General features: G+C 39.7%; 1 protein-coding gene across 1 annotated transcript in view; it reads right to left on the bottom strand.

Annotated features, from left to right (window-relative positions):
- Nucleotides 1-26,369, bottom strand: part of SKAP1 (src kinase associated phosphoprotein 1) — a 273,902-nt gene that overhangs the window by 208,233 nt on the left and 39,300 nt on the right. Inside the window, exon 3 of the mRNA XM_027624535.1 lies at nucleotides 6,458-6,483. Coding sequence (XP_027480336.1) covers nucleotides 6,458-6,483 — 26 coding nt within the window. The remainder of the gene's footprint in view (nucleotides 1-6,457; nucleotides 6,484-26,369) is intronic.

Genomic DNA, 26,369 nt, shown 5'->3' with positions numbered 1-26,369 from the left:
TTCCCATATTATTTTGAATATCTATCATTTTGATATTGAAAATATTATTTTGACTAAGGTCAGACATTTATTATTTTATCTTTAAATATCACAGTGTACACCTCTCCAAGATAAGGACTCTTTTAAAAAATGTATAAGCATAACACCATTGTCACACCTAAAAAAATAACAATAGATTCTTTTTTAATTGAAGTATAATTGACATACAATCTTCTATTAGTTTCAAGGATACATCATTGTGATTCAATATTTATATATACTATGAAATGGACCCCAAGATAAGTCTAGTTAGCATCTGTCACCAAAGTTATTACAATATTATTGACAGTATTCCCTATGCTGTACATGACATCCCCACCACTTATTTATTTTATAACTGCAAGTTTGTACCTCTTAATCCCCTTCACTTATTTCACCCACTCTGGTAACCAACAATTTGTTTCCTCTATCTATGAGTCTGTTTCTGCTTTGTTTTGTTTGTTCATTTGTTTTGTTGTTTAGATTCTACATATAAGTAAAATCATATGGTATTTGTCTTTCTCTGACTGACTTACTTCACTTAGCATAATACCCTCTAGATCCATCCATGTTGTTGCAAATGGCAAGATTTCATTCTTTTTAATGGATGAAAAATATTCCATTGTATAAATATACTCCATCATCCATATATTTTTTAAAGATTTTATTTATTCATTTGAGAGTGCGAGCTCGAGAGTGCATGAGCCAGGGGGAGGGCAGTGGGAGAGGGAGAAGCAGACTCCTCACAGAGCAGGGAGCCCTACATGGGGGGCTCAATCCCAAGACCTTGGGATCATGACCTGGGCCAAAGGCGGACACTTAACCAACTGAGCCACCCAGGTGCCCCAGCCTCATCTTCTTTAAACATTCATTCATTGATGGACACTTGGCTTACTTCCGTATCTTGGCTATTGTAAATAATGTTGCAATGAACATAGAGGTGCATATATCTCTTTGAATTGGTGTTTTTGTTTTCTTTGGATAAATACCTGAAAGTAGAATTGCTAGATCATACAGTAGTTCCATTTTTAATTTTTTAGAAATCTCTGAACTGTTTTCCATAGTGGCTGCACCAATTTACATTCCCACCAACAGTGTACAAAGGTTCTCTTTTCTGCACATCCTCGCCAACACTTGTTATTTCTTGTCTTTTTTTTTTCTTTTAAGATTTTATTTATTTATTTGACACAGAGAGAGAGAGAGAGAGAGAGACAGCTAGAGAGGGAACACAAGCAGGGGGAGTGGGAGAGGGAGACGCAGGCTCCTGGCCGAGCAGGGAGCCCGATGCGAGGCTTGATCCCAGGACCCTGGGATCATGACCTGAGCGGAAGGCAGACGCTTAACGACTGAGCCACCCAGGTGCCCCATTTTCTTGTCTTTTTGATACTAGCCAATCTGACAGGTGTGAGGTGATATCTCAATGTGGCTTTGATTTGCATTTCCTTGATGACTAATGAAGCTGATCATTTTTTCACATGCCTGTTGGTCCTCTGTGTGTCTTCTTTGGAAAAATGTCTATTAAGTCCTCTGCCCACTTTTTAATCAGGTTGGTTTCTTTTTTATTTTGGATATTAAGTTGTATCTTTATATACTTGGGAATTAACCCCTTATCAGATGCATGGTTTGCAAATATCTTCTATTCAGGAGGTTGACTTTTCTTTTTGTTGATGACTTCCTTTGCTGTGCAAAAGGTTTTTAGTTTGATGTAATCAACAGTAGATTCTTATAAAATATTCAGTGTTCACATTTCAAATTCTCTCATAGCTACAACTTTTTAGAGTTTATCTAACTCAAGATGAAAATGAGGTCCACACATTAGTTGATATGCCTTTTAAATCTCTTTTAATCTATAGTTAATAAGGCTTTATAATAACATTTCTTTACTCACTTTGCATTATTTGCTTTTGCCAAGCTGTATTTTTAGGCATCAATTTACTTTGACAAGGGATATAGACTTGCCATTTCATAAGATTTTTAAGACTCACACAGTGGAAATTTTTCATATTAAAATATACTGAATCATTTTCTCAGAAACTCTCTACATCATTCATGAAAACACTCAAAGAATCTTCAAGCTGGTAAGAAATTTCAGTGGTTCATATTTACCACCATTACAAATGTAATGTGAGTGACCATTGGGCAATTTTGTTATATGTATTTATACACATATATATGTATTTATATACATATGAGAATTTTGTTATATGTATTTATATACATATAAGAATTTTGTTATATGTATTTATATACATAGGTCTTTCTTAAAATTTTTACTTAAATATTGTGTAATTTGCTTTAGAGTCTGGGTCCATGGTGGGCAATTTTTCTAATATTCATGATGATGTTTTTCTAGCAATAAATTTTTAATTATAAACATTATACCTTGTCATTCAAATTTGATTAAACTCTAGCTGTTAATGATTAACTCATTTTATAAAAAGGGAAACTAAATATAATGAAGTAAATCAGTTTGCTCGATGCCATAAAGTCATACTGTCACTATATCTAAAAGGTAAAACTAATGTGTGTTTAACATCCAATCAATATCATGCTTTGGGTACCTGAGTAATAAAATGGTAAAAGTTCCATGGCAAAGATTCACGTGAATTTTCTTTGTAACTTTAAGTGAAACATTAAGTAGAAAAAAAGTTCTTAAAGCAAGCAGGACCTGAATTGTCAAAGGAATCTATGTCTTATTAAAAAATAAAAATAAAAAGCCTTTCCCACATTCTCCAATCATATTTGAGCTCATTAAAAGAGCTCTTTCATTTATGTTCCTTCCACATTAAAGTAATAAATTATTTGGATTATGTTTTATTTTGCCCGTGTTTCATTCTTTATTAATGAACATCATTCAGGAAGGTGACAGTGGACTGATAAGAAAATTTGGGTGGAAATGTGAGGGAAAGAATTGCCATTAACACTGTTGTAAATGCGATCTATATTTTCTTACTGTCCAGGTTGCATGCTAGAACTTAACACATGTTACCACTAGTCCTCATACCAGCACTGCAACGAGGGAGTAAAATACAGCGATGGAGAGCATGGGCTTTGGAGCTATTAATGAACATGGAGTTTCTCATTGGGGTGACGAAAATGCTCTGAAACTAGAGTGGTGATGAGTGCACAACTCAGTGACTATACTAAAAACCACTGACTTGTATACTTTAAAAGGGTGAATTTTATATTATATGAATTATATCTCAAAAAAGCTACTGCTTTTTAAAAAGCAAATGCTATGGAGTCAGCCTGACCAAGTTAGAATCCTTGAGGGGCATGATCATGAAGGATTCTCAACCTCTCTGTGCCTCAGTGCCCACGTCTGTCAAATGGGTTTATTAGTACCTATTTCGTAGGGCTGTTCTGAGAATTACATAAGATAGTGCATATGAAGGACTTAGCACAGTGTCTGAAGATCCCCCATTTTATAGATGGGGAAGCTGAATTTCAGAGCAATTAGGCAAACTGCTAAGGTCACATGACCTTTAGCTAAATGGTATAGGTAGGATTTGAACTAGGTCTGTCAAGCCTCAATGTCCATGCTCTTTCTACCATGCCAAGTTTCTTCTCCAGAACAGAGACAAGACTCTCCCTGACACTGTTCAATGGTCACTACTCTACCATATTAAACCTGGGATTGAATGGAATGATGGATAAGAAAAATTTTATTTGCAACCTTCTCTATTAGGTAGTCCATTCTCCCAAGCATCGTTCTTTAAAGGGTAAACTTTAAAGCACATTGTACCAATTCATCACAGACTTTTCCATAACCAGATGTTTAACTGTAGACTACTAAAGAGATTTATAAATAAGGGATCTTTTATAATGAAGAACTATTTTCCTGGGGCACCTGGGTGGTTCAATCAGTTAAGCATCTGCCTTTGGCTCAGGTCATGATTCTGGGGCCCTGGGATGGAGCCCCTGTGGTGGGCTCCCTGCTCAGCAGGGCGTCTGCATCTCCCTCTCCCTCTGCCCCCCTCAACCCCTGCTCGTGCTCTCTCTTTCTCCCTCAACTTCTCTCAAATAAATAAATAAAATCTAAAAAAAAAAAAAAAAGAACTATTTTCCTTCTAGGCACCAGACTATTTTAGTCCACATATCCTGAAGAAGAAAGTATGTATTTAGGCAAATGCCTGGAGCCAATAAAATTCATCCCATCATCTTCCTGCACGAGGATACTGCCATAGATAAAAATGATAAGGAAATCTGAGGCCATCATTTCTGTCTTCTCTCACTCCCTTCCCAAAACTACCTAGTGTTCTAGGGCTTTTTAAAGTCTTCTGTCAGCTGTTCTCTTATTTACATATTCCTATACTTTTCATATTCGTAAACTGTCCTGTAGTACCTTACAGAGACCTGTTACCAGCCCCACACACCCTGCAAGTTTCTGAAGCACTTAGCAATCAGCTAAGATCCAATCAAAAGAGCAAAAGGTAAAAAATCACCCCCTCCCCCCAAAAAAATGACTTAGGGGTAGGAGCAAGGCTGGAGCCAAGACACAAGTATGGGCTTTCCAACTTGATCTTTCCCTACATTTACTTCTAAATGAGCCAAGAATTTGCTCTATATATCCAATCATCATTGAGAAGTAAATACAGTCTTCTGTTCTAGGTAAACTCTTCAACTGTCCCCTTGGCTGCTCTACCTAAGAGAGAAAGGCTGTGTGGAAGTTGCCGTCAACCGGAAGATGACTGCAATGACACTATTATAAGAATCTGGTAAGATTTGCCCTTTGTCTTTGTAGCCCCGTATAGTCTCTTGTGTTCAACTCCAGAATTCTCTTCTCAACACATTACTATACCATAGCTTTGACACTAATTCTTTATTTCTCCTTTAGGTAATTAATTCTACCCTCACAGTTCCATTCGTTTCTGCCAGTTCACATTCATGTTCTGCCCCCTGTGGATTTTGGCTGACAGCTGTTAAACCCTGAACGATACAGGGCCATTGCCTGAATAGCATATTTCACACTTTGCAAAGCAAACTGCTACACTGTTACATATAATTCTCTATTCTCAGTCTGTGTTTTTAGCCTTAAGTGCTTTAGGATAGTGAGATATATGGTAACACCACATCACATTATTTCAAATATTATAAATACTATGGCCAACTTACAAGAGTCAAAAAGCTTTAAATATGTAAGATTTTTTATTTCTTAAAGTTTGATTTTAAAGAAAACCTTAAATAGACTTGAAATACACTGAAAGTATGATCTAGGAAAATTTAAATTTCATAAAACTAGTATCATTCCTCACAATTTGAATTTCTCTAAGGTATTATGCTCATTGAGAATGGATACATTGACAATATTAAGAGAATGGAAAACCTGGAAAGTTTACAATTGATTTTTAAAAGTTTTAGAGTGGGGCGCGTGGGTGGCTCAGTCGGTTGGGCGACCGCCTTCGGCTCAGGTCATGATCCCGGAGTCCCAGGGTTGAGTCCCGCATCGGGCTCCCTGCTCGGCGGAGAGTCTGCTTCTCCCTCTGACCCTCCCCCCTCTCATGTGCTCTCTCTCTCTCATTCTCTCTTTCTCAAACAAATAAATAAAATCTTAAAAAAAAAGTTTTAGAGCAAAATAGTTCATATAAGCTATTTGTAAGCTTGATCTAAAACTCTCCCTGATTCTCTGAGAAAATAAAAATCCCCCACTTAAAATAGGTTAAGAGTTAGTATTCAGAATTATGTTTCTGACATTCTCAACCAGGGTACTAAAAAGAAAGACATCCCTTCAAACTGAATTTGGAAAAAAAAAAGAAATTCCAATTTTGAAACTTTTAAGAATATGGTCTAATCCTGTCCCTTTTTTTTTAATTTTGCACACAGCTGTCTGTTGTAGTTTTTAGAATCATGCCAGATGCTGGGTTCATCAAGCAAAAGCAGGAAAACAATGGTTTGAAAGCAATTAGAAGCACAGAGGCTGCAGTGGGGCTCATATTAAAATGTGATAACACTGTTCTAGTGGGAATTTCAACACTACTCCGTTTCTGACATTTCTCTGCTGCCAGACAGGCAGGCTGTGTGGAAGAGCACTGTGACCAAGGAGGTAACCTACTGGAATTTATTTCTGGAGCAAATGAAGGATCAGCTGAGTTGGAGCCCTCCCAAGGTTTTTATTATGGACTCGGCCACCATTTTATTTGAATATTAGCGGATCCTGTTGGCATGTGACAAAGCTCAAGGAGTAAAAGCATCTTACAGCTTTGGTTCTGTAAAATAATCCAGCACCAATCCACTCAGAAGGCAGATGCATCAGAGCCTCTCGTTGCTAAAAAGCAGAGCAGGGGAGCCCAGCAGGGTGAAGGTTAATTAAACACTCCACTAACTTTCCTTAGAAATGGCTAATGCCACTCTGTGTAGAAGCTTATTTAGAAGACGCAGAGGTAAACAATGCCATCCACATATCTTTAGTGTAAAACCATAAATGGCCAAAAGCACTCACCTTGGGGCTGAATATCCCAATAGTACCTGAAATACAAGGAAAAGAATGGAGGTAAGTCAAACTTGTATTTCAATCTTGGTTGGCATATGGTAGAGACGGCACCTAGTCCAAAAAGCTTGCTAAATAGTCAATAACCAGCCAAGCCACCACCCACTTTGAGAAAAATGAAAGGGTTGTCCCTGAGATTTGGAAGATTCTCAGTGGCATTTAACTCACTGTAACTCCTTAGACAGTTTTGACCGTGTTGCTGGAAAGGTCCTAAGAGGTTACTTAGCCACAGTCCGAGTTTCTCCTCAGGAGCTCTACAGGCTTGGAGGGCCACAACTCTTTGTTGTGACAACCTGTCCCGTGTATTACAGGGCAACCGGTATCACTGGCCCTCAGCACCTAATCCCAGTGGCACCCCCAGCTGTTATAACAACCCAAACATCACCCCCCCAACACATCCTCAAACACTTCTAGGTCTAAATTCTTAATTTTACAGCTGAAGCATGAACAAAGGACGCAAGGTCACTTAGCATTTCAGTGTCTGTGCCAAGACTGGGGCTTTTGCAGTCCACTGTATCATTCCATCTCTTTTATTTTGGGGTATTATTGGCAAAACCAACAGCCCTTCAAGTCTTCAAACTAATGAAATGGCAACCGCAGAAAGGATCATTTGTAAGTCACTTATTTGGAATCTAAATTACACTTCCCCCATAGAAGCAATGTTCTACAGGGTGGCTACCCACAAAAGTCTATTGTACTTTGGATTCCATTTCCTCCTGCCTTCACAGGAACCTTACACTATTCTATATCGATTTTCTCTTGTATATATTCAACCTCTTCCTCTCAACTTGGCCCTTTCCATCAGTATTTATGCTCCCTTAAAAATAAAGCAAAGCCTCCCTCACCTGCTTCATATCCCTCCATCTGCTGTCCTCTTTCCCTTCACGTCACAGTGAAATTTTCAAAAAGTGTTGTCTGTAGTTTCTGTTTTCTTCCACCTCCCACTCACTCCTCAACACACTCCAATCTTGCTTATAGTAACCACATGTGAATTCCTGCAATGGACATAATTCTATACCACTAAACAGAATGAATATTTTTCTACCCTCATCTTGACCTCTCAGGAGTGTATACATTCATTTGAACACTTTTTTTCCCTTGGGAAAGAGTTCAGTTCTTGAAAGAATCCATAACCCAAAATAAAAGATTAAGGAAAAGGCAATACATAGGTAATAAATAATGAGGTGTGTCTTCCGGCACACACATGACTGAAATAAGGTAAGTTATTTCTTTATAAGACTAAAGTTCAGGAAATGGAGAAGTAGGAGATAAGTGGGAATATGTTGCCATAATTCAGAGATGCATTTGTGGGAAATTATCAGAGATAAGGAAGAGAAGATGGAGAAGCCTCCTGGTTGACTCTTCTTATTCCTTTCTTTTCCCAGAAGAGTTCTGGGCTGGCAATCAGGTGAAGGGAAATGTGAGATACTTGGATGACAGGGAGGGAAAGTTCAGGACAGCTCCGACATCTGCAGTGGAAAGGGGGAGAGGGAATAATAAGAGGAAGGGGTGGGAAAGGTAAAGCTGCAGCAGGTGGGAAGAAGGATGTCCATGTCACTAGGAAGGCATATGTAGATGGAGAGTGGCTGTAACTTAAAACAAGTTGTATATATTAGTACGACGGGTCAATCCCCGCCCCCCCCCCCCCAGCAGATGCTGCAGCTTCCACTGTACCTGGCCACTGTGAAGAGCTTTTCCATCAAACTCATTTCTATAAAACGCAGTTAATCAAGTAAATCATCAAAGGGGCGAGGAATTTTCCATGTTTTTGCTGTTTCCCATCTTCTCTGGAGGCACTGCTCTAGCCCTTGATTCCAATAATTATTCAACCTCCAATTCAATATAAATAGAAATTAGAATGTGAGCCTGTGCAAGTGTGTGTGGGGGGTGTGGGGGGGTGTACTTCTCCTTCCGAAATGTATATGATGGCAATAGCAGGAACTTCGCTAACTAATGTCGTTCTCATTTATTGACCCAGAAAAAAAAAAATGGAGCCATGCTTGGGCAGTTAAAAGGCCAACTCTTAGCTAATTGTTAAATAAGTAAAACATGTTACTGATGACCTCGACCTTTTTTTCTCCTCTCTTCTCCACCATCCCCACCCCAATGCACATGCACATTTTCAGTCCCCTTCTCTACCTACTGTAAAGTGATGCTGGTTTCCTGCTTTCTCTTTTTAGTTAAGAAGGTCTTATAAGTTCACATACACTAAGAGTACTGTTTCTGCCAATGGTAGCTGTATCATAAGAAGGCCGATTACAGAGAAAGAATTCAACTTAACAGTATTAAACAAAACGGTATTAAACACTATTAAATAAAGTAGCAGGTCTATCGAGTTGATGTTAAATAGCAGAATCTGCCTTAATCTTTTTTTTTAAGATTTTATTTATTTATTCATTTGAGAGAGCGAGAATGAGAGAGAGAGAGAGCACATGAGAGGGGGGAGGGTCAGAGGGAGAAGCAGACTCCCTGCTGAGCAGGGAGCCCGATGCGGGACTCGATCCCAGGACTCCTGGATTATGACCTGGGCTGAAGGCAGTCGCTTAACTGACTGAGCCACCCAGGCGCCCCTGAATCCGCCTTAATCTTGATGATGTTGTAATTAAATATTTCTGTCAGTAAAAATCATATGTAGAACTTGACATGGAATGGCATGAAGTGGAATTTTAGTTGCTTTCACTTTCACAAGGTATAGAACAATCCTGCTACCCTACTTTTTCCCCTTTGTCTTACTCTAAGTCTTAATTGTGCAACAACCCTAAAGAAAGTTTGTTTACACTCACACACACGCACGCACGCACACACACACCCAGAGGATACTTCTAAAAGGCAAGGCCAAAAAGTGAGCAATCTCATCCCTCACTGGAGGGCACCATGGACTCTTCTCTGCTGGGCACAACACATTTAAAGTCTTGATCTTGTCTCATTAAACATATCCTATGGATGACCTTCATCATATTCTCTGGAAAGATCACCCCACACTAGAGAATTCTACACTCCTTAGGAGGCATTTAGTCAAATCCTGCCCACATCTTCTAATTCTTATCCTTCACTCTGAAAACAATTATCCTTTAGCCAGAGACTCCAACAAGTCTGAAACTAGACATTTTAAACCAAAATACAAACACCACAATAGAATTACATAGAAGAAAAGGCATACAGGCACACACACACAGAGTTGTGTTTATCCTAAAGGCCTCTGAGAATTTCATATCAGGCCTGTGCAGATAGATAACAAACACTCCTTTAATCTTCCCTTTGAAGCTTCAGCTTCAATATGAAAAGGAAGCTATCACTCTGCTGCAATATACATACTCAACATCATCAGCTCCATGCAAATGATATTTGGAACTGGAAAAAGATGAGTACAGAACGAGCAGACAGAAATTGCCACAATCATATTGATGATTATTGCTTTCACATTCAGTCAAAATAAATCCATCTTTACTTGATTGTCCGAAAATGAAAATGGAAGAACAAAATTTCCTAATATTTTGTCGGCTCTGCAGAATAGAGTCTAGAAAATTTAGAGTTACATTACATGTGAGACAAAGTTTGCTATTTGTGTTTCTAAATTCAGAGAGGTTTTCAGTGAACTTTAGTTTAGGGGATGGTAACAATAAATAAATGGGATTCACCATAGTGAGGGGATCTTGAGGCTAATATAGCAACAGTAATAGCAATGACAAATAGTAACAATGTTAAGATTTCTCGAATATATTGGGGGCACTGTTCTAAACACTTCTCTTATATTAACTCATTCCTCCACACTGTAGCCCTATTATTATGCGCATTTTATAAATAAGGAAGCCAAGTCATTGAGAGGCGAGATGACTTGCCCATGGTTTACACAGCTAGTAATAAGGCAGACAAGTTTCCAATCCTAGCAACTAGTTCTAGAGTGGGCACTCTAATAACAAGTTAAGGAGGAGAGTCTTGAAAATATAATCTAACTTAAAGACACTCAGAAAAAAATGATTTTTTTCTCTGAAGACTTTCTACTATCCCAACAGAATTCAGTCACTCTGTCAACAAATCCTTGTTGAATGTCTTCTATATGACAAGTCCTTTGCTCTGGTGCCTTGGATGAAATGGTGACTAAAGTACATATAGTCTGTCTGCAGATATATTTCAGTATCTTTCAAACTGCAAACTATTCTAGTTTGCCACTCAAGAATCACAGAACACTAGATTCCTGCTAAAAATGAAGCTATTAACTCTTAATCATTAGATGCGGGGGGGAGTTTGACGTGGGTATCAAACTCTTGACCATGGAACTAACGAATGAACGTAGTTATTGAGATCAAAGTACTCAGAGCTTTCACCACTCAGCCAGCTAATTAGATCCTGGCGAAGGAGGTAACTCTACAGGTAACAACTGTAACTACCCTCATATTATTGCAAATATATAGGAAGGAAAAATAGTTCCATTTCCTGATTACAATTAAAAAATTAGCATATTCAGCACTTAACATATGCTAGGCATTGTGTTATGTATACATTGTATAGGTGTTATTTTATTTAATCTTCACCACAACCCTATTAAGTCAGTACTATTATTATTCCCATTTTACAGATTAGGAAACTGAAACTCAGTAGGTCAACCAATTTGACCAAAACCACATAGCTATTAAATGGCAGAACTCAGATTTGTATCCAGGTCTCCTTGGTTCCAGAGCTCAAGCTCTTAAATCCCACATTAACTGTTTTTCTATTGACTGTAATGTAGAAAACAAATCTATTATTGTCAGACAGCTAGTATTAGAGAGTAGTTAGATCAGACATCTTTAACTTAGAGTCCACAGTTGAGCTTTAGAAGACTCATGAACTCCTGAAAATTGTGGGTGAAAAGCAACCCACATTTTCTTTTCTCTTGAAGAAGAATCCATAAACTTCATTAGATTCCCAAAAATGTCAATAACTCTTTCCCTCCAAAATGATAAGACCCTCTGGGTTAGATGAATAAAGTTGTAATGGCATTATAAAACTAACTACCCACAAAGGCCAACATCTGTAATGTTATAAATCTAGAACATCTAAATGAATTTATTTTGCAACATAAGTATTAAACATGTTATTTTGCCTGTGACTTATGGAAATTTAAAACACATCATACATTCTCTGCTTCGTTAAACCACCTGCTAAACAAAATCAAATCTCTTCTTGATGACTGAAGGATGTAAATTTGAACTTTGGTTTTTGTACCAAAACAGTGGTGCCTTCTCAATGGATAGGCTGTCTGCACTACTCTTTGTCCAGAGATGACTTTTATTTCCCTCTTGACCATCTCTGTTCTCTTGGTAATGACTATCTCCAAAGAATGAAGTGTTACACTGACAATAGAAATGGAATTCAAATGGAAACCTGGCTGAGCAGGGGCTTTCAACAGCAAGTCGATATCACTAGGAAAACCCCTTGCAATCGACCTTGATCAGTGAGCCACATGGTAGAGACTGATATATGTCCAAGGAAATGGCTTTTCTGAATAATGTGAATAGTCTGTACACTGGAGATAGTTCCTATAATTTCTTTTCTTACTTTGGAAGATTCACTTGATTTCAAATTTTCTTTCTAGTAGCAGTGCTCCATCTACTACCTTGCAGAAAGAATGGGCAAGTGGCAAAGGGTCATATGGCCAGTGACACCCAAGAACAGAAATGGGAAAAGAGCACCATCTGGTGGAAGTCCCTGGTGGTGGCATCAGAGGCTGGGACCCAGGGGTCGGGACACCAGCCTTGGAAACAGTCAGGCAGCAATGGGAAGGCCCCTGGAAGGGAGCTGGTACCCCCTCTAGCCCCAGTACCTTTAATCCATCAAAAGGACAGGACCTAGTATCTGCCTACAAGGAGCTTACAATCTGAACAATGAGATATTTATACATGAACAGACGTCGATCTAAGATAGTAAATAATAAATACTATGGTAACAACAGACAAGCCCGAGGCGGGACTCGAGCAGACAGAAATTGCTGCAACCATATTGATGACTACTGTTTCACATTCACGTATAACTCAAGTAATAGAAGTTTCACATATAGAGTTTCGCATGTAACTCAAGTAATAGAAGGACCTGCCATAAGAAGTTCCTAGTTCCGGGGCGCCTGGGTGGCTCCGTTGGTTAAGCGACTGCCTTCAGCTCAGGTCATGATCCCCGAGTCCTGGGATTGAGCCCCGCATCGGGCTCCCTGCTCATTGGGGAGCCTTATTCTCCTTCTGAGGCTCTCCCCGGTCAGGCTGTTTCTCTCTCAAATAAATAAAATCTTAAAAAAAAAAAAATAAGTTCCTAGTTCATTTTTTTGGGTGTAATATTTCTGTGGTCTCGAGTCTATATCCATGAGTTTTAGAAACCCACCCTGGAAGGCAACACAATGTCTCCTACTTATGAAATGGTCACAATTAAACTTTTATTAAATAATAAACAAGCAACATTATCTAATGTTGACAGTATTGATTTTTTTTTTTTAGAAGTCTGTTCCCAGACAATAAAAAAGAAATAAGACCTTACTCATCACTGGAGTTTTCCATAACACTTTTACTACATAAAATCCCTGCTATGCCCAATTCAACATCCACCCTGGATACCAACAGTAAGAAATCTGGTTGCTTTTCTCAATTAGTCAATGATTATGGTCTTTCACCACAACACTGAAAATATTCCTTCCCCTATGTTCTAGCATCAAGACTGCAAATTGTGGTTGTATGTCTATGTAACCCCCATACTCCCTACATGTAATAGGCAACCAATTATAACTCAATGAACTATTAAAGAAAAATGCCAGCCAGGTATTTTGTGACAAAATAAAAGACCATAAATGTCAAGTCAGAGTTGAGATTTTTTTTTTTTCTTTCTATAGATAAAGGGGAGCAACTGAAGGATTGGATGGTTGGTTGGTTTGCTTGTTTTAAGGATAGGAAATGATATCCACCACGATCAAACCAGCAGAAATATGCAGCCTTGATGGGAGGGAGAAAACCTGAGAGGCAGTTTACTGGAGACCAAGAAGAGTGACAAGAGATTTGATTTGGAGGCGAGCTGGGAACAGAGCGTCAAGAGGAAAATCAGAGATATCTTTTGGTTCGAAACTTGTGTATGGGAGAAAACAAGGCAGCACTCACAAAGAACTCCAGCTGATTACTATATTTTAAACTGTGGTCTCTTTGGCTCTTGTCTTGTTATTTTTATCTCTGTTGATGCTTGGAACCTAATTTTGTTTTATTTTTTGCTTTCTTCAGGTTAATAGCTACTCTTAGACCACCAAGACTCCTACTTATCGGATTAGTGCGTAACTGATATCTGCATGACACTGTGACTGGACCCTATACTCATTGAATTTTACAGCTGGAAGGTCACTGAAGGTCATTTCATCCAACCCCTCACTTTCCAGATGAGATAATGAAGTATGGAGAGGTTATGTGATTGCATCATAGAAGTTTAGAAGTCCACATTGTGAAGCTACCACAGTTTATCTTGTGCAGGCAGGTTCAAAAACATGATATTCACTTGAAAATTCCTTTGATATTTCCCTTGTTATGAACATGGTCACATTATTCACCTGAGAACAAAAGTTACATGAAAAATATTTAGGCTGGACTATTCTTGGTGCTCATCTAGGCAGAGTGGATTTCTCAACATTAACATGCCAACATACCATCTGTATCTCAAGTTATGAAGACTGCATTCGTTCTCCCAAACATTAATAAATTTCCACTATTTGCCAGATACTCTGTGAGGGACTGAGAGTATGGAAAGCCCCAACTGTGGGCCGGTTGGGCTGGAATAGTCAAATTGTGCCGAAGTGATAGAATTGGCACAAAACACACACAAGGTAAAAACTGGGGCCAGAAGAACCCAGGCCTGGCTAATGCCAGAAGCTGTCTTACTGCCTGCAGATAAGGGTTGCTGAGGGAGGATCTGGGATCAGATAAAGGAAGATGCCTGGCAGGGGAGGGGAGGGTCACAGAGAGGCCAGGCCCAGGATGCAGAGGGGCCGGGCTCATCAGAGCAGGTGGCAGAGGCCCAAAGCAGACATGTTTGAGGAAGGGATAGGGCAAGATTCTGAGTGGGTTCCAACCTGAAAGCCTCTTGTTTTCTCCTGTGAAGTAGGTGATAATGTCAAGCAAGAGTGATATGATAAATCTGCTAAGCATTGGAGACGTAAGGGGGGAAAGAGGAACATTAGAAAAGTTGCTACTAGGGTCATGTAAGGTCACTGCCAGGTGTCATTAAGGGTTCAGCTGAGCTGGGAGACTAAGCTTAAGAGTAGAGGCACTTCTACTGTGTCATTTTTCTTCAACACTGAGTAGCTGCCCAAATATAAGAGCAGAAACGTGGACAGTTGAATTGATCTAAGGTTAGGATTCTTCTAGACTTGGGAGATGAAAGGACAAAAGAGCAAGAGAACCCTGGAGGGCATGAACACTGGGGCTCAGGCTGGGTAGGAGAAAAGCCAACAGCCCAAGACTTGACCAAAGTGTCTATACATATTAGAGACTTTTAACAATCAATTAAAATGTGCAAAAACAGGAGATAGCATTATTCTGCTCTTCTCTCTCAGGACTACCCTCTGTCCCACCAGTCCCAAACCTCTCCTATCTCATGCTCCCTGTTTCAATGGCTGACATCTTCGTCCACCCAACTGAAACTTAGGGACCATCCCTTCATCTCTTTCTCTATTACTGTGTACCTCCCATCACCAAGACCTGGACATTCTACTCCCTTGATTATCTTTTAAATCTACCTCTTCTCCATCCCTACAGGCACTGAATTCATTTAAGCCTTCAAGATGCCTGACGCAGGTTGATGTCCCCATGTCCTAAGATGTCCACCTGCCACCCTGCTCCTCTCTGACCCATTCTCCTCGGTGCTGATGGAGAAGGAAGGGCAGTGGTGAGCAAAGGCTTTGCAGACAGGTCTGGGTTGGAGTCCCAGCTCTTCCGTCTTCTAGCTGGCAGACTTTGGCGGCAGCCTCGGTCTCCTCATCTTCTTTTTTTAATTGAAGTATAGTTGACACACCATGTTACATCAGTTTCAGGCGTACAACATAGTGATTCCACACGTCTGCGCGTTATGCTGTGCTCACCAATAGTGTAGATACCACCTGTCACCATACAATGCTATTACAATATTGACTATATTCCCTGTGCTGTGCCTTTTATTCCTATGACTTATTCATTCCATAAATGGGAGCCTCTATCTCCCAATCCCCTTCCCCCATTTTGCCCATCCCCCCATCCCCTCCCTTGGTTTCACCTTTAAAATAAAAATAATAACTATACTGGCCTCATATGTTTTTTGGGAGGATTAAATGAGATAATGCACATGAAGAACTGAGCACTAGGCCTGGTACCTGGCAGGCCTTCAGTAAATGTCAGCTGTTATGTCATTAGCATCATCATTATTCTATTGACCTAAAGTGCAAGCCTGGTCTTGTCATTGTCCTGCTTAAAACCCTGCAGTAGCTGGGGCGCCTGGGTGGCTCAGTCGTTGAGCATCTGCCTTCGGCTCAGGTCATGATCCTAGGGTCCTGGGATCGAGCCCCGCAATGGGCTCCCTGCTCAGCAGGAAGCCTGCTTCTCCCTCTCCCACTCCCCCTGCTTGTGTTCCTGCTCTCACTGTGACTCTCTCTATCAAATAAATAAACAAAATATTTAAAGAAAACAACAACAACAAAAACCTTGCAGTGGCTTACTCCAGCCCCAGCCTTCAGGTCCTCCCTTGCTCTGTTCACGCTGCTGCTCTCACGTGTCTGCTCTCTCTGCCAGCACACTTTCTCTATCGTGCCCCTTCTTCTCCCAGTGAACCTTTGAGGCTCAACTCTCTCACCTGTGTAAGGTGCTTCCATGCATGGCACCTCTGTGCACACCTCTCAGCAGCACTTGTAACATCAATCCTCTTGTCTCTCTATGTCACTGGGCCCTCAAGGGGCAGTGGCACAGAGCTTGTGCTCAATAAATGCTTGCTAAAAAAGTGAATGGACATGAGAAACAGAAGGGCTGTCTGAGTTCAGCACGAGTGGAGCACAGAGTGCGTTTCAGAGAGGGGTCAGAGACGAGGCTGCAGACGCAGGCAGCAGGCAAGGTTCTCCAGATAATGCCATGGGGTGTGGATTTTATCCCAAAGAAGATGGGGAAAGGGACTTTCATTTTCCTCTAAATTACTCACACAAAGACAAGAAGGAAACGCAGAAAGAGAATTAAAGGAGGAGAAGAAAAGGAAGAGAAAGATAAAAAAATAAGAAAACCTTGTTAAATTAAAACCTTCATCCAAATGCAGAATCCCCCCACCCCTGCCAAGACTGGTTTCAAAGAATAACCACAATATGACTAGCAAAAGTATACTTCAAAAGACACGACCGAATACACATCGTAGTGGCAAGAATCCAATATATAAATACAATCAATTTGTTTCTTCATTAAAAGCTTTCATGAAGAAAATGATTTAATAGAAATGCTAAAGCTACTGACACAGATTAATTGAAAAATAACAACAGAATTCTAATTAAAGACATAATATTATTTCACTCATTCATACTGCTCCAAAACTGAATAAATATATAAAAATAGAATTGAGAATGCAGGCTTCTACTGGTAACCACTCCAAGAGCTACAATGAATTACCGATATATTTTAAAAATTTCATATCCTTATGTATATGCTTTCTTCCAGTTAGAAGTTGAGATGTACATAGAAATCCAGAACTCATTTTTAAATTGTTTCGGTTTTGCCCTCAATTTGAGCCTTTTCCTAATTGTACAAGATTCTATACTAAAATACAATGCTTGGCCATTTATTTCTTTGTATAGTATCTCTCGCCGTCATATTAAACCCTTACAAGAAGTACACAGTTATCCGAATCATAAAGAATGGAACTACTTAGATCTAAAGGCTAATGACTATGTGATCAGTTCCAAGGCTGTATCAATACAGGTCAGGGGTCACCAGCAGTTCATCTACAATCAACCAACCATTCAATCCCAGGACTTACCTGACCCATTGTGGGGCCAGGATTTTGGTTCTGTCACACTTCAAGGGATTCTCCAACATCAAGAAATGTCTCCCCATGTTGCCAGGCCAGCAGGAAGCACAAAAGGCAGCAGGCAAACATCAGGCCAAGGGAATTTGCTGCTGAACCTATCCCCATTCCTCGCCCTACAAGCCAATTGGGTTGAAATGTTGTCAGTCACTTGCTGGTCCTAAGCCTTGCCTGTAAAATTTTCCTGTCAGTTAAAATTTTTCCTCCTCACCACCCAAAAAACAGCCTCAACTCATACTTTCCAGTTAAATCCTTCCACCATCATTCCCCTTCGTTATTCAAATTCATTTGAAAACCAAAGTAGTGTCTTACCTTAAAAACAAAAATGAAGTCTTCTGATAAAGATTTTTACATATACTTGCCTGATTTTAAGAACCTCCTGGAGCCCTTATTGAAACACGAATTCCCAGAGACCACCCCAACCTAGAAAATTAACATCTCCAGGGAAGAGACCTAAAAATCTGTATTTTCAAAAAGATCGTCAGGTAATCCATATGATCGGGCAAGTTTGGAAAACAATATAAAGGAAATGGGCATTTTGCCAACAGTTGTCTGTTAAGAAAATTCTAGACAGGTAGCCCCCAGTTCAAGTACTGACTGTGTCCCATTTCCAGTTGTTTGGACCTTGGAATGCATTTTCCTAACAAAACAAAGTAATAGTGTTAAGTTTTCTGGGCCAGCTTCAAAAACCTATTAAATCTTGTTAACAGATCCGAAGAATAATAAATACAATCTTTCATTTACAAACCAATCACATTTCAAAAGTGGAAGTATAAAGCTGGCTATTTAGAATGTATTTTTCCATAAAGTTCTGAGAAATGGTTAGGTTACTTGGCTATCCATAAAAACTTATTAAGCCCATAACAAGCCAAAGCCAGCTACAGAACCACAGATATAAACATGAAGTTGGTGTCCTCAAAGCAAAAGATAATGAGAGGGAGAAATGATATGTCCTCCTTCTCTGGGCATAGGAAACGTAGGTGAACTTTGACATTCTTACCCTCTCTGCCTTTGCAACCATCTCCCACCTCCGAGTGGCCAAGGACTACCCAGGTGCCAAGGATTCACATGTTTTCCATAGCTCCCTGCTAAAGCATCAGCTTACACACCCCTGCCCTGTGCTTTCCTCTCCCAAATTACCTCTCCCCCCTCCAAAATTCAGTCAAAACTCTCACTTCCATAATTTGGTTCCATCCTATCTTTTTCAGCTTATCTCTCCCATTACTCCCTTATACCTAATAAACTGAATCACCATTTCGTTCTCAAATATGGCTAAACTTTATCCTCTCTGTATCTTTGTACCTGCTATTTTTGGGTGCAATGTATCTCACCAAAAACCCAACCCTTTCAACCCACAGCCAAGCCATGATGTCATCTCACAGCCTTGAAGGCTTCTCAGAACCCACCAGCCAGAAGTGACTTCTATCTCTGGGATTGCACAGCACACTCTATGTGTACCTTTTCTAAAGCTTTAGCCACAATATATCTTGAGATATAGTTATTTGTGCATGCTTTTTTATCTTTCCCATTGGGTTGTTTCTTGGGAATATTTTGGGGGGTATCTAATTACGTAACATGAATTATATTAGGCACTTTTATATGCATAACAACAATCCTACAAGGTGAATGTATCGTATAATTATTTGGTTTATCCTGCTCAAAAATAAATTACAGGAGGACTGGAACCTGTGTCATATTCACCACAAAAATGCTTTGCACATAGTATTTGCTCAGTAAACATCTGTTGAATGAATGAAGTGACATTATTCACTTTTCATGAAGAAATTGAGCCTCAAAAGAGTGCTGGCCTAACAGTCATACTGGCTGGGTTCAAATCTAAATTCCAGAATCTAACATTTGTGTAACTTGAGCACATCGTTACCTTCCTGAACCTCAGTTTTCTCATCTGATAAATGGTGATCATTCGGTATCCACCTCACACACACGAATTAAATGAGATAATGTGTGTAAAGCCCTTGACAATGGGCCTGGCCTATAGTACATGTGCGGTGAGTGTTGGCTGTGACTATCATTCCTAAATTGCAGATGTCAGAGTCTCTGGAGCTGTCATTCTTCCCAAGGAAAAGGATCCTCTGATGCTTGATAACTTTCAGTGTATCTAGCACTGTTCATTGCCCATAATAGAGGTTCGACAGCTCACTGGCTGAATTTCCTCAGCACAGTCATCTTAACCAAAAGTTAGAAGAAAACCATCAAACACAGCTAATGTACACTCAAAAGTCTCTTAACCCTCCAGGTGAATTTGTATTTTAAAAGGTGATGAGCCTAAATATATTTCTAAATGGTGAAAAGGTATGCAACAAATGGGAACCAGACATTTCAGACCTTCTAGAGAAGATATCTGTGAGCAGTGGTCTCCATGCTGGCTCTGGTCATGAGTCTGGCCACTCATTGGCCCGATAACTTCTTGGAAAACAGGGATATGTAATATGTGACACTATCTTGATAGCCTGGCATTGTGCCCAACAAAGAGTAAGCAAATAGCCAATACATATTTGTTAAGTAAATTAACTTCTTTGGGCTTGTAATCCTTACCCTGCTCTTAGGTGATTCCGTTTCTCTTTATGACCAACATAAAAATCAATCATGGTGACTGATGTTTTGAGAAGGAGGAAGTGAATGGTTTACTCAAGCACCATCACTTTGGGAAACTAGTCCCACAAATGCCAATGTTTTACTAGATAGTCACACAGAATGTAGATAACCCTTTTCTAATGAAGGATTCATCCTGTGTCAGTTCAGTGCAGCTCAAAGGGATAATATCTAAGAAATGAAAATTGTCCTCAGTCAGTGATACTTCATCTATTGAAGACCTTGAGAATGAACTTCCTTTATTAAAAAAAAAGTATTTTAGCAAAATCATCAAAAATTACTCAGAGGACTGCTGTATTTCATATGGCTCAAAAATAATTTCACTTTCATGTGCATTTACGGGTGTGTGTGTGTGTGTGTGTGTTTGGCACAGAGTAAAACACCTCCACATACAGCTGTTTATTTGTGCAGGAGTGACCCAAGGCTTCATGACACAATTAAAGACTAATTTCCTCTTTCTACATCTCTTCCCGCTCAGTTCCAACTCCTTTGCCACCTGGAAACCAAATATTCTTTGGCTATTAAGTCTCTGTCCCTTTTAAAACAGGAAAGGATCTGATCTCAATGATTTAGGATTAAATACATATTCACTGCAGAGTTGGAAAATACAAATAAACAAAAGGAGAAATTAAAAATCACTCAAACTCCACTTGCCAGAGATTACCGTCATTAACATTTTGGTGGGGGCAGGGCACCTGGCTGGCTCAACCAGAAGAGCATGTGGCTCTTGATCTGGGTGTCATGAGTTCAAGTCCCACATTGGGTGTAGAGATTACTTAAATACATTAACTTAAAGAACAAAACAAGGGGTGCCTGGGTGGCTCAGTTGGTTAAGCAACTGCCTTCAGCTCAGGTCATGATCCCGGGGTCCTGGGATTGAGCCCCACATCGGGCTCCCTGCTCAGCGGGGAGCCTGCTTCTCCCTCTGCCTCTACCTGCCACTCCCCCTGCTTGTGCTCTCTCTCTCTTTCTCTCTCTGTGTCAAATAAATAAAATCTTTAAAACAAACAAACAAACAAAACAAAACATTTTGGTGGATTTTTTCCAGACATTTTTCTCTGAGGTTTTACATATATATCTAACCTACTTTTTCACTTATAGTATATCTTATCGTTCCACATCAATAAATCTTAGATAGCATGATTAAATTATTTATTTATTTACTTACTTACTTATTTATTTTTAAGTTTGCCCTTTCAACAGAACAGAGGAGAATAAACTAGAACAGGGAGAAACTTGAGACAGAGAACCAGAAAGGAGAATTTTGCAATGCTCTGAGTAAGACTTTATGGAGGCTGAAGTTTAGCCAGTGACAAAGGGAGAGGAGAAGACTGATTTAGGATAAAGAATCAATAGGCTTGTTGATGGCTTGGGGAGTAAAGACAGAGGAATCAGGAATGACACTCAGGATTCTTCCTTGGGGGCCTGGGGCTAGGGAAAGCAGAGTTAGGCATTAGGGGTGAGCAGAATATAAAATAATAAGTTCAGTTCTGGACACTTAGTCAGGATTTTTCTGACTACCAGTAATACAACACCCAACTGACAAGGGCTTAAATAAATAGAAGTTTATTTTTCCCTCAAAACAGAAGGTCTGGAGACAGGTGATTCCAGGGTTGATGCAGGGGCCCAACAGTGGCATGAAGGGCCTGGGCTCTTGCGGTATTTCTGCTCTAACACCGTATAACAGTCATATCTTAAGGTGGCTACATCATTCAATGTACTGTCATCTCCCGAGCATAAGACTATCCTGTGAGAGGCTATCAGAAGTCTGTCTTGGCTTTCAAATCATGATTCATCCCTTGGCTGGTAGGGTTCTGTTGTCAAGGAAGAATGGAGGGTGCCTGCTGGGTCTGCCCCAGCTTTGTGAACTTTGTGATCTCTAAGACACCCAAAAGGAGCTACCAATATGCTGTCTGAAGCCTTGCCCAGAGAACGGCAGCTGAGCTATGGAGCCGGAGAGGAAGTCGTGGAGCTGTGGACATGGGTGCCACTGCCAAAGAACAATGTGATGAGGACAGAGGCAAGCCTGAGGGGCAATGCTAAAGGGGGCAGGGCAGAAAAATGAACCCAAGCACGAGCCTAGGGGGAAAAAAAAGAGTGTATAATGCAAGGAAGAAAGAAAACCAGGAGAGACTATTATCATGGGAATGCACAGGAGAGTTGCTTTTTTTTTTTTTTAACTTTTTGAGGAAAAGGAAGCTATCAACAGTGTCAGATGCTGCAGAGAGACCAAGTAAGTGAACAATGTTTTCTGGATGTGGCAATTAGAGTTACTGGTACTTTGGCAAGAGTAACTTGATAAAAGCAGGGGCTAGATCATAAAGGAATGAGGAGTGACCAAAGAGGAAACCAGAAATGGCTAGTCTAGGCTTCTGTCTGTAAAAAAAAATACAGAATAGTCACTGGAAAGGGAATCACTGTGTAGGATGTAAATTTCTTCTTAATATTAGGAGAGATTTGGGGCTCCTGGGTGGCTCAGTCGTTTAAGCGACTGACTCTTGATTTTGGCTCAGGTCATGATCCCAGGGTCCTGGGATGGAGCCCCATGTCAGGCTTGTTGCTCAGTGGGGAGCCTGCTTCTCCCTCTCCCTCTGTCCCCCGGTTCATGCTCTCTCTCTCTCACTCTATCTCAAATAAATAAATAAAATCTTTAAAAAAAAAAAGATGACAGAGGGACAGAGAACTGTAAAGCTATGTAGACACATCTCAAAAGGGGAGAGGCTGGGACAAGATTGAATGGGAAAAGTCTAGAAGTGGCAGCAAGGAGCTTGAAGAATGCCAACAGCACTTCCGGAAATTAAGCAAATTCTATTTAAGATGACTGCAAGCAAAACAGGGTCCTGCAGAAGAGCTGTGTTAGTAACTAAGGCAGAGATGGAGCAAAGTGGTTGAGGATGCAGTGGACTTTGATTACAAAAAGGACATGGATCCTAAGAAACACAGGGGAAAGGGCTACAGGAGAAGTCATCAGGAGAGATGAGAGATGGCAGAGACAAGGACATGCCAAACTGCGTAGGAAGGATGACGACCAGAAGCAGAGGGCTGATGATAGCTTACAGAGATGGTGGGAGTGACTGGTATCCATGCTCCGGAGGAATGCCAGTGTAGGGTCAGCAGTCTGGTCATCTTTTCTCACAGAATGTTAGAGAGACGTTATCATAGCAGATATATGAAGAGATAGGCACCATGTCTGCAAAGGTCCTGTACCCCCTAACAGTAAAAAGAAAGCATCCTATCTTTGGAAAAGAGTATGTGGGGCTAAATAAATGTCCTAATAAAGAGGGTCTCTTAAGTTTTAGCCTAGGACCTAAAAACACAGTTTTTGGTTCTAACAGCTGCCCCTCCCCCCCATTCACTCAACTCACATTACTGAGCTCATACCACATGCCAGCATGTGACTTTTTTTTTAATTAACATAAGATCATCCATGCCTTTAAAGAGTTAATAATCTCTGGAAATATGTATTCTGAGTTCCGAAAAACTGAATTTGAAATAAAATTAAAAGTATGCTTCTCAAATGTGAATATGCATACAAATAACCTTGGGATTGTATTGAAATGCAGATTCTGATTCAGTAGGTCTGATTCAATGGAGCCTGAGATTTTACATTTCTAACAAGTTTCCAGGTGATGCTGATCTTGCTGGTCCATGGGCCACACTTGGATTATCAAGGAGCTGAAGACTAGCAAAAAGATTCCTTGCTTTAACTTTTCTATTTACATCTCTTTTCCTTGCTAATTCTCCTATCCATGCATTTTTCTAATAAAAAGGTGGGGAGGGGGTAGAAAAATCTCACAAAGGGCTTTTTCTTTTCTTTTTAATATTTTGTTTATTTATTTGAGAGAGAGAATGAGATAGAGAGAGTACATGAGAGGGGGGAGGGTCAGAGGGAGAAGCAGACTCCCTGCTGAGCAGGAAGCCCGATGCGGGACTCGATCCCGGGACTCCAGGATCATGACCTGAGCCGAAGGCAGTCACTTAACCAACTGAGGCACCCAGGCGCCCACAAAGGGCTTTTTCTTCCAAGCAACTATTAGCTACACCCACTGCTTTCGTGAACATGTCAAACATCTATCTCATGTGATTAAATACTTCTGTGGAACCTCTAATATTTCAAACAGGGCACCTAGATATTCAGTAAAAGAATAAGAGACTGGGAACAGTAATTAATTCTAGTTATGCCATATGGCAGTATAGAACACTGGCTGGAACCTGAAAACTCAATCTCACAAGAGCCTTACTTACTCTGAATTTTAATCATTGTAGGATCAGCAAACATATGCCTACCAACCTGCTCCATTTACACAAAATTCTAAAGAATAATCACACTGCACACTCAAAAATGATTGGTTTTTCCCACATGGACTTAAAATCTCTCCTATCGGATTCTCAAAATAAAGTAGCTGCTGACAGCTCCAATTTAATCTCCCTGTTAAATAAAATCTTCAAATAGTTCTCCTTTTAATGAATAGAATCACTGGCTTTTCATTTCATCATCAGCTCACAAATTTGCACAAGTATAATTATTTCTGGTTCTGGATTCCCCAGTCCTGGAGTTGGTTCAGGTGCTGGCTTCCCATCCCTGTGGACTCCCTCCATCAGGCCTGTCACTGCTGAGACACCCATTCCACCATACACTCTCCATTTCACCTCTCTCCAGAATGGAGACATTATCATTTTCAACACATACTCCATCCCCTGTTCTCTTAAAGCTAAGATACTTTCATCTCCTGTACATCTAATAATTTCAAGACAAGGACAGAAAAATCAGTTCTTGTTCTGTGAACTTTTGTCTCCAGTGCTTGAGAGACCATCCTAATATCCCCTGAACATGTTTTAGTGATAACATTTACTGCACTAGGGCCAAAATGATTTTCTGCCACTTTCAATTCTAGTTCAATAAAAGAATAAGAGCTTTGTTTCTAACCTCTGTCATTTTTAATACCATAAAGTGATTTTAAAAATGTAAAATTGAGTTCCATTTCCTACTGGACTACCAATCTCATATTAGCTTTCCTTTTATCAAATTTATGAGAAAAGTCAGAAATTGCCTTTCCTTAAAAAAAAAAAATAAAGATTTCAGGATCTCCTGGGCAGAATGTTTGAATTGAATTTCAGCACTCCATAATTGCTGGCCTAGAAGTTTTAAAGAAGTATAAAAGTTAGCTGCTTATATCAGGAATAACAAACTGGAGGATTATCCTTTAGTTCACTTAAAGTAACAAAAATAATAAGGTTATTCCTAGAAAATCACCATCCTTAAAAACCCCAAATATGTTTATTACATTTCCAAATTGAGGAAGTCTATGGTTTTCTGAAACCACAGTGAATGAAATCCATGGTTTCTGAAATGCAAAGTCAAACAAAAAATATTTTTGCAACATTATTATGAAAATTTTCTAATATGCATAAAAATGGAAAGAACTCCATATATACCTACAGCATAACCTCTATAATTCACATTTTGTTGTATTTGCTTTGTCACATATCCATCCATCTACCCATCCATCTTTTTTTGATGCATTCCAAAATAAATTAGGATACATTAGACATGAGTATGCTCCATCCATAACCATTTTAGTATGCATATGTAATTGACTAAACTTCAGTATTTGTTACAGTTCTTTTAAACCAATAATCTTTTGAAAGATGCCAATTCATTTTTTGTAATGGCTTAGCTAAGTGAACTAAACAACCAATTACAAATTCTAAATCCTAATCTTTTATTAATTCTATTAACTTGAGTAATTTCTTATATCCCAGTTCTCTCACCAACAAAGGCACAAGGACACTTGATAGACATGGTAAAAAGTGTCAGTCACCAAACTGCAAAATGGACCTTGTGGGTTATGGCAGAATTCACAGATGAGAGAGACACTCACAGATACAACCTGGAGAAATAGCTAACTGGAGATTATATGGACATAGGTTCTCTGTAAATCATAATGAAAACCTCAACAAGGCTCACAAACTCAAGAGGGAGCTTGAGTTTGAGCATTAAATAATAATGCATCTTATATAAGCCACATTGTATCCACAATACAACAATCTGAAGCTGGACTTTTGAAGACTAGGTCACTCCAGGAATAAATTGGGCAGCAAAGTACTAGCATCAGATTGGAGTTTTCTTGGCTTCGCAAAGCCGTGGTGTTACTGATTTGTAAACTCCCTAATAACTGACTACAGTTAGAGCTGCCATAGGGAGAGCTGCTCGTCCTTT

The sequence above is a fragment of the Zalophus californianus genome, chromosome 16 (genome assembly GCF_009762305.2).
Source record: "Zalophus californianus isolate mZalCal1 chromosome 16, mZalCal1.pri.v2, whole genome shotgun sequence".
NCBI classification, from domain to species: Eukaryota; Metazoa; Chordata; class Mammalia; order Carnivora; family Otariidae; genus Zalophus; species Zalophus californianus.
The sequence above is the reverse complement of the archived record's forward strand: the minus strand, read 5'-3'. Positions and strand labels throughout refer to the sequence as shown.